The sequence below is a fragment of the Dendrobium catenatum genome, unplaced genomic scaffold (genome assembly GCF_001605985.2).
Source record: "Dendrobium catenatum unplaced genomic scaffold, ASM160598v2 fragScaff_scaffold_993, whole genome shotgun sequence".
Taxonomy (NCBI): Eukaryota; Viridiplantae; Streptophyta; class Magnoliopsida; order Asparagales; family Orchidaceae; genus Dendrobium; species Dendrobium catenatum.
Window position 1 is genome coordinate 306794 of NW_021319455.1, and position 9202 is coordinate 315995.

The 9202-nt window shown below is 32.3% G+C and overlaps 1 protein-coding gene across 1 annotated transcript; it reads left to right on the plus strand.

The window, feature by feature from the left end:
- The first annotated feature begins 2660 nt into the window (after positions 1-2660).
- LOC110100048 (probable potassium transporter 17) lies at positions 2661-7927 on the plus strand. The gene is made up of 8 exons (XM_020827434.2): positions 2661-2929; positions 3527-3749; positions 5487-5726; positions 5805-5855; positions 5936-6196; positions 6297-6349; positions 6494-6863; positions 6946-7927. The coding sequence occupies exons 1-8, from the start codon at positions 2873-2875 to the stop codon at positions 7791-7793; spliced, it is 2103 nt and encodes a 700-aa protein (XP_020683093.1). The 5' UTR covers positions 2661-2872; the 3' UTR covers positions 7794-7927.
- Positions 7928-9202: the final 1275 nt, after the last annotated feature.

The window sequence follows — 9202 nt, forward strand, 5'->3', positions numbered from 1 at the left end:
TTCATTATTTTTAATCAGAAAAGACAATAAATAAGTAAAAATATTCTAATACATTTTGTGATAATTATCTTATTTTTATTATATTTAGCTTTGATTTTATGCATCAAGACATCTCAACAGCAACAACAACAATATCAAGTCTTTATCCCACTATGTCAGTTTGTTTACATGAATCTTTTTGCTCTATTGTGTTTTATTAAGAGTAAAATTTTCATTTAAATCTAATTTAAAAAATATCATTTATAATACTTGTTAATTAAATTTTTTTAGGTTTATCTTTAAATTTCTTAATAGAGATTTGAATTTATTTTCAAATTGTAATATTGCTGATTTAGATTTATTTTCAAATCATAATAAAGCTTTATTTGTAAAGCTTTAATGACATGTTATTATAATTTATTAGGGAGTTCATTTATTTTTTAAGTATTTGATTTTATTGGGATTTGATTGGGAATTAGATTATTAAGTCTTTTTTTTTTTAATTGTTTCCCTCAAATCTATTAATTGAGGGGTTCGGGGGTTGTAATAGTTGTAGTGGGAGAGAAAGAGTTTGAGAGCTATTGTAATTCCCTTTTTTTTAATATAATGAAATCATTATTTTCTTCCCGTAGACGTAGGCATCTTTGTTGAACCATCTAATTCGTTGTGTTTTTTATTTTAATATTTTTAAATAAAACTATTGTTTGATTAAATTTATTTTTTATTCATTAAAGTATTAAAAAAAAATTTGTTATATCAATTAATAAAAAAATTTTGTTTAAAAATAAAATTTTGTTAAATCAATTAATAAATAAATTTAATTTAAAAAATTTACTATAATTATAAAATAAACAGAAATAGGAATACGAAAATGCCATAATTTTTTAATTATGGACATTCTGTTTTTGAATTAAGTTATAATTAAGAAAGCAAAACACTTTTGAATTAAGGAAATTTGGTTTATTAAGAAACCGGAGTATGATAATCCGATTTCTTATTAAGAAATTTTGTTCCGGTTTCTTTTCAAATAAAAAAATTCAGAGAATAAAAAAATTAAGAATTTATAGAAATAGAGAAGTAAATGAAAAATTTAAGAATTTATAGAAACATAGAAGTAAATTAAAAAAAATTAAGAATTAATAGAAACCAGAGAAGTAAAATTCGGTTTTCGATCAAAGTAGAAACTGGAGAATGAAATTTCGGTTTCTATTGAAACCGGATAATTAAGTTTTGTATTTATACATTTTTAAAAAATTTCTTTAATATGCTTCTTAAACTAATTTACACTTAAAAAAGCTCCTCTTTATAAAATGCCCAGACAAAATTATGGTTTTTTGAGTTTTCATAAGAACGTAGATCTATATTTGGACTCCAATTACATCATGACACATGAAGTGTAGACGTGGATATTTAAATTTGATTTCGTTTTAAATTTTATCTCATCGACCCGATCGACTCGACCCTGAGTTTCAGCATCCAGTTCAAATTTAGATTCTAGGGTTAACGTCCTTTTTTTAAATGAAAATAACCATAAAAGTTTCGTAATATATAGGATTTTATCTTAATAAATCTTTTATATCTGCTAAGAAACAAAAAAACAAAGAAGAGCCAATGAAGAGGAAGAATGATTTAGAGGAGTGTGTTTGTTATTCAAGCCGAGGATATGCGTACATAACGTGGAATTTCAAAGGCGATATACAAACTCCAAGAAAGAAGAAGAATTGAAGTTGAAAGAGTTGCAGCCTTAAGGAATAATAATATATATATATATTTTTGTATACTTAGGGAATATATAAGGGGTTCTAGGGGGCAAAGGCCCCTGGCAAGGTTCGACTTGCCCATTAGGTTGCGGGGTGAAGGGGCAGTGTCCTTGCCAGAGTTTACGGGGGCAGCACCCCAGAACAAATTTTGGTTGTAAGGGAAATTTTCAAATTGTGCTTGTTTTTATTAAATTCATTGTAATAAAATTAATTTTTGCTACTTGACTTCATGCCAGTAACATTTTTACACTATGTAAGGAAATTTTTTTTGATAATGTAATTCAGTAAGCTTTAACTATTGTTAATTGTGCTTTTACTATACTTTTGTTGAGCTTTCAATGTGCTTTGATGCGCTTTCACTATGCTTTCACAGCGCAGTGAAAATGCAACTAAAGTGTAATGAAAACGTAACTAAAGTGTAATAAAAGCACATCTAAAACACAGTAAAAGTACAATGAAAGCACATTTAAAATGAGATTAATTATAGTGAAAACACAACAAAAGCACAATTAAAGCGCCATTTAAAAATGTAGTTATATATTTTAAAGCTATGCAACCTACTTTTGAAAACTAAATTAGTTATACTAACTGATACCATGAAAGCAAATGCACAATAAAAGTACATTTAAAGCACAATTAAAATGAGACTAAAATGAATAAAAATAACTCAAAAATTTTAAAGCAAACAAAAATAACCTAATTTTTAACCTAGAAGAATTCCGGAGAATAATTTTTCCGTTGAGTTACATATGGCTTGAAAAAAGGCTATATAATATGCGGAGCACATGTGCCGCCGCTTCTTTAATCTTAGTTCATACCTGCACCATTTTAATTATTTTTAATAATTTTCCTTAAAGTCAAATATAATTTGGTAGATCAATTTATTTCGAGGGGCCTTATTCATTTGTTGGTCCACATAAATTTAATGTTAGCCCCCATGAAAAACGACAGCCGGAATTGCATGACATGTGCACCGAGTAAATCCCCATGGGAACGATGGAGAATTTGTGATCCTTCTCTTTCCTGATTTCAACGTGCTTCAAAACCCCTAACAAGCTGGACAAATCTCCGAGAGTTAATTAGCCCTCGAGCTTCTCTTTCTCCGTGTGTTGACCTTTTTTTTTCCGGTTGCCATGGTTGTGGAAGCCGGTACGCCAATGCTGCAACTCTTGTCGCCCGGAAGAACTACGGTGAGTAGGCAGAGTATAATCGATGTGGTCTCATCGGGGAACTCAACGTCAGCTTCGAAATGTTTGGCTTTCAATTTGATCGATTTGGTATTTATATTTTTCTAAAATTTATTTGAAAATTAGTCATTTTGAATGGTTTTCATCAAGGCAAGGGCAATTCATCTAGGTTTTCGAGGGTTTTTTTTTTCAATTGGAAAATTTATGATTTGTACTCTACTTTTGCTGCTTTATATGGGTGATCACCTTGCATCTGGTGCTTCTTGTGGAGTGGAGGTATTCAATCGAGCCACTGGTTTTAACAGATAGGGTGCTTTTTTGTTTTCTGAACTTTAACTTTCTGGCTGACATCTCAATCCATTTTGGTGTGTTGCTCCAACAAGTGTCATAAAAAGAGTCTGTCATTTTCTATGCTTGTAGAATTTTTGTTCATTTTATGAAGGGTTTGGTTTGACCTACATTTGTTTTATTTTTATTTTCTTATGGGGTTAATTCTTGTTTCAATATCTTTGATCATTTTTTCATTATATGTGCTTAATTGGACTTTGTTCTTGATCAGTTGATTTATGATTTCTGCTTATAAGTATACTTTCTGAACAGGAATGCAGGCGTTGGAGAGATTTTATTCTAGCTTATAGGACACTGGGAGTAGTGTTTGGTGGTCTAGTCACATCTCCTCTCTATGTTTATCCTTCCATGAACTTGGATTCCCCAACAGAAGATGATTATTTGGGTATTTATAGCATCATGTTCTGGACTCTAACTCTAATTGGGGTGGTCAAGTACGTCCTCATTGCTCTTAAAGCTGATGATAATGGTGAAGGTAACCTTTTTTTTTTTTTCTGATCCTTTTATATAAGCTCTGTTTGGTTAGAAGAAATTGAAAGAGAGGAAATTAAATGGAAATGGTAAAGAATTAAAATGAAATTTGTTTCCACCTACTGATTTGGTCAAGCAGTAATTGAGTGAAACGTGTTTTTTTTTTTCCTGCTTAGTGGATGAGAAATTGAGTTTTTATTTATAGTGCGGAGGAGACGCGGGAATTAAAATCTTGATTTAATAATTCTTTCTTCTTATTTTTCACTAGAATTGGTATAAATTTTCAATGAAAAAAATTCTTTTGATCACATTTCTTAGATAAATCCAATTACCTCTTAGTTATTTTGAAACTAAGCACCCAAGGTATGCGAAGTTCTGAAGTAAAATACATTTACATTCCATTTTATATTCTTAAATCTTTGGTTTTTTCAATTTAACCGCACTCACAGGCCTAGCGCTGCTCTTAAATGCAAAAATAGTCAAATCATACAATCTTTTGTGTCTATTACTACAAATAATCCTTGAGGAACAGGAGAGGATGAACATAAGTATGTGTGCCCTCATAATTATTACTAAGATGCTAAAATTGTGCTGAATGTAGTTTAAAGAAAAGGCAACTAAGTTTTAAATATGCACAAAATAAGCATGCATTCTAATCAGATTGAGTCCCAAGCCCAAATGTTGTTTATTTTATGAGGTTTTGACTTTAATAATGTGGAATAAATAGGGAGCAAAAGCGTTGCGAGAACAAATGGCATCCCACCTATCTTATTTGATATGTGTTGTCATTATCTGATTTCAACTCCAATAGAATCAACAAAAAGGTGTGACAACTATCTTATTCTTCTTGTGGAATTTTAGGATTGGTTTCCTGAAGTAAAGGGAAAAATAAAAAAATCTTGCAAACATTTTGTTATGCTTTTGGCATTTATAGTTAAAGCTATAATTTTTTTGATATATGAGTCATAATCATGTTCTAATATATATAACTTTTCTTATTTTTCATTAGGATTGTTTCAAATTTTCAATGAAAGTAATGAAGTTATGCGAATTTTTGAAGTAAAATGTATTTTCATTTCCTTCAATTCCATCAAATCACACAAAGCTATCATCTTAACACAAATGGATCCATTCAATAATGAGACTGTCATCTGCTTATAACTCAAAGGCCTTTTTGGTGCTCTTACAATTTGAACTAGGCAAATCGTAAGGCCTTTTGTGTTTTTCAATATAAACAATCTCGGAGGGATAGACGAAGAAGATAAACTTAAGTACGTGTGTTCTCATAATTAGTACTAACAGGCTAAAAAAGACCCAAATGAAATTTAAAGAAAAGAGAACCAAAGTCATGTTTTAAAATTGAACAAAATACGCGTACATTCTAATCAAATCTAGCCTCAAGCCCTATTATTTTTTATTTTATGATGTTTTTACTTCAACAATAATATATAACTAAGGAACAAAAGTATAATACAAGAATTAATGATGTCCCACCTATCTTATTTGATAGTGACGTGTTTGAATTTAGTTTTGACTCTAATAGAATCAACAAAAAGATGTACTACACACGTTATTCTTCTTCTGAAATACTAAGATTAGTTTCCTAAAGAAAAGTGGTAAAAAGAAGATTTTATCTTAAAAGCGTTTTCATTTACCGAGGCATTTATAGTTAATGTTTCATATCTGAACAATATCCCAATTTTGGTGAACTTCGTTTAGATTTTTGAATTTCTAATATCAGGTGGCACTTTTGCGCTGTATTCACTGCTATGTCGGCATATCAATATTGGCAGTCATCCATCAAGAAGTGTCAGCTCAAGCACATATATTTCACATTCTAGTCATTCCATGAACTCTAGGACAAGTAATTTAGGGAAGTTTTTTGAGGAAAGTATTACCGCAAAAAGGATATTGCTTTTCATAGCAATGCTGGGGATGTGCATGCTTATTGCTGATGGCATACTTACACCTGCTATTTCAGGTACTAGTTGCCATATTACTTTTAGTATTAGAATTATTTAGGATGTCTAATGATCTGTATTAAATTGGTTTTGTTCAGTTTTATCAGCAATTGATGGAGTTAGAGGACCGTTTCCTTCGGTAAGCGCATGTAAGCAATTTACAGATGGTCTCTTCCAAATTTTCCCTCTCAGCCCTCCTTTCTAAATTTATAATTTTTAATTGTTGTAGCTGTTGTGGAAGCTCTTTCTGTCATTGTATTGCTAGCGCTTTTCCTTTTACAAAAGCATGGTACTTCAAAAGTGAGTTTTCTCTTTTCCCCGATAATGGCCACCTGGACTTTGACTACACCAATTATTGGTATATATAGCTTTTTGCGACATTATCCAAGCATATTCAAAGCTTTGTCACCTCATTATATAGTCTACTTTTTTCTAAGAAATAGAAGAAAAGGTTGGGAATGGCTTGGAGGAACTGTTTTATGCATTACAGGTAGTTATTGCTGGAAATTGCGTTCTTTTTACAAACTTGCAAAACAAACTTTCTAGATTTTGCATTGCTACACACTTTTTCTTCTTTTCCCTGTATCCAGGCGCAGAAGCAATGTTTGCTGATCTAGGACATTTCAACAAAAGGTCAATTCAGGTTTGTTTGTTTGTTGTACTACCTTCATTTCTTTTCTTTTCTTTTTTTATCTTCCTTTGAAGGTCACAGACTATAGTTGAGCTGATTCTTGACACTATTTTTTGCTCTTGAAGCTTCAACTCATGGTTCATCTTCTTCATGTAGATGGCTTTCCTTTTCACTATATATCCTTCATTGGTTCTCACATATGCCGGGCAAACGGCCTATCTAATCAAGCATCTCGATGATCACGCCGATGGGTTTTACAAATTTGTGCCTCAACCAGTCTATTGGCCTGTGTTTGTAATTGCAACACTAGCTGCAATTGTCGCAAGCCAATCTTTAATATCTGCCACCTTTTCTGTTATTAAGCAATCAGTAGGTCTGGATTACTTTCCTCGTGTCAAGGTGGTTCACACATCCAAACACAAAGAGGGTGAGGTTTACTCTCCTGAAACCAACTACATCCTCATGGTCCTCTGTATATTGGTTATACTCGGTTTCGGTGATGGGAAAGATATCGGGAATGCATTCGGTATGATATCAACTCTAATTTATTCATTATACTATCACGATTAAAGTTCGTATAGCTTGTTAATCCGAATGTTTCTTCGCAGGCGTTGTGGTTATTGTTGTCATGCTCATCACCACACTTCTATTGACTTTAGTTATGATCATCATCTGGAGAGCCCCAATCTTTCTAGTCATGCTATACTTTATTCCCTTTTTCATAATGGAAAGTGTCTATGTAAGTGCAGTTTTTACAAAGATTCCAGAAGGAGGTTGGTTTCCATTTCTTGTATCCATCATCCTCGCATTTATGATGTTTGTGTGGTACTATGGTAGGCAGAAAAAGATAGAATATGAGTTGAGAAACAAAATATCAATAGATAGCTTCAATGACCTCTTATCATCCTTGGAGGTCCAAAGAGTCCCAGGGCTGTGCTTCTTCTATAGTAATATCCAGGATGGGCTTACCCCATTACTAGGGCACTATGTGAGAAACACTAGATCTTTGCATAAGGTGACTATTATTGTCACTTTCAGGTATTTATTGGTGCCAAAAGTGAATCCTCAAGAGAGAATCACCATACGGAATTATGGAATTGAAGGCTTATATGGTTGCATAATTCAATATGGATATGCTGATTCCTTCATTGTGGAGGGAGATGATTATATCTCCTCCGTTATAAATAGTTTGGAAGAGCTTATCAGAAATAGTTTCGATGGACGGTATTCCAATTCTCCTGAAGAGGAGATTTCTCAGTTGGCAAATGCAAAAGTGGTTGGACTTGTTCATGTTCGTGGAAAGACTAGGTTTCATGTAGGTATTCAGACCAGCTTGTCTGATAGGATTTTACTCGGCTTTTATGAGTTTATGCATGGCAATTGTAGATCTGCATTGCCTGCTTTGGCAATTCCGCTACAGCAGATCATGGAAATTGGCATGCTTTACAATACCTGAATTGCATTGCAGAGGCCTTGTAATCACCATATGTTGCATGCATTTGATATTCTAGAATTGATTGTACTATATGTAATTCTATATACATATACATATGTGGAATTTAGAAATGCAAAATTGTGGAAGTTAGTATATTTTGTTGTGAAAGTTCTTATTTGTTTTGGTAGCTAAGCTATATTGCAGAGGAAAATTAAAATAGAAAGTTTCAGTGGCATTATAAACAAGTTATTTGCATGAAGCGTGCGATTGAAGAGAAGAAATAAGGTGCATGAGTAGATTAGACTTTGTATTTGACACGAAATCTGCAAGTTCTATGGTGCAGAATTGGAGGTCGTACATTTTTTTGTTGTACAGGATAGACTTTATGGAGCGTATAAACCGAATCAATGAAAATTATATTTCATCAGACTATTTTTATTGTTGAACAAAAGTGGGCTTCATGGGGGAATTGACTCCAGCTTGGAGATTGTTGTTGTTAATGAGTCAAAATTAAGCCTGGTTATATGGGCTCCATCTCCGTGGCCATTTTCTTTTTCTTGTGTCGTGTCGGCAAGGAGAGTTTTAAGGAGTTTAAGTTTCGAGGTAAGTTTTTAGAAGACAGATTAGCTTTATAGGTAAGACATTATCCAAAGGTTTTGCCCTCATTTTCCAATGATTTTATAATCTAAGTTTAGGTTTCCTATAGACGCAAGCTCCTATAGTTAATTGCCCCTCCTAATAATGAGAGAATTTTTTTAATAAGGCTAGTTGTCAAATAGATACATAGTATCCAAAGTATAGTATTAGTAGAATTAAATATTGAAAATTGAAATCTTATCACCGCATACTTAAAAGCGGATGCTGGGGGGATAATGATGAACCCGATCAAGATTCCATGATTCCATCGTTCTGGGTAGAGGTATAAACGAGTCGAGTTGAGTCGAGTTTAGGCCCTTATCAAACTTGGCTCGTTAGATGGAAAGCAACTCGAACTCGAGCTCGTCTCACTGTAAACGAACTCGAGCTCGAGCCGGCTCTCAAGTCATGCATGGGCAGAAATTTTTAAATTTAGGTGAGATTTTTAAAAATTTTAAAAATTAGCCGGGATTTTTAAAACTTAAGCGGGATTTTTAAAACTTAGATAAAATTTTTAAAAAAATATGAAATGTTTAACATTTAAATAAAATTTAGGTGATTATTATTATTATTTTTTAATATTTAAATTTAATAAATAAAATAAAATTATTTTTTACTCAATAATTTAGAGTCTTTGGGAAGCATAAATGCTCTGACTATGATCATAATCAAGTGGTATCATTTAGTGACAAAACCACCTGATCAGATGGTCATTGTTATAATTGTTTACCTGTGGCGCCATTTGTTAGCGAAACCACTAGTTAGAGGACACATGTCACGTCCTTATTGGCAAA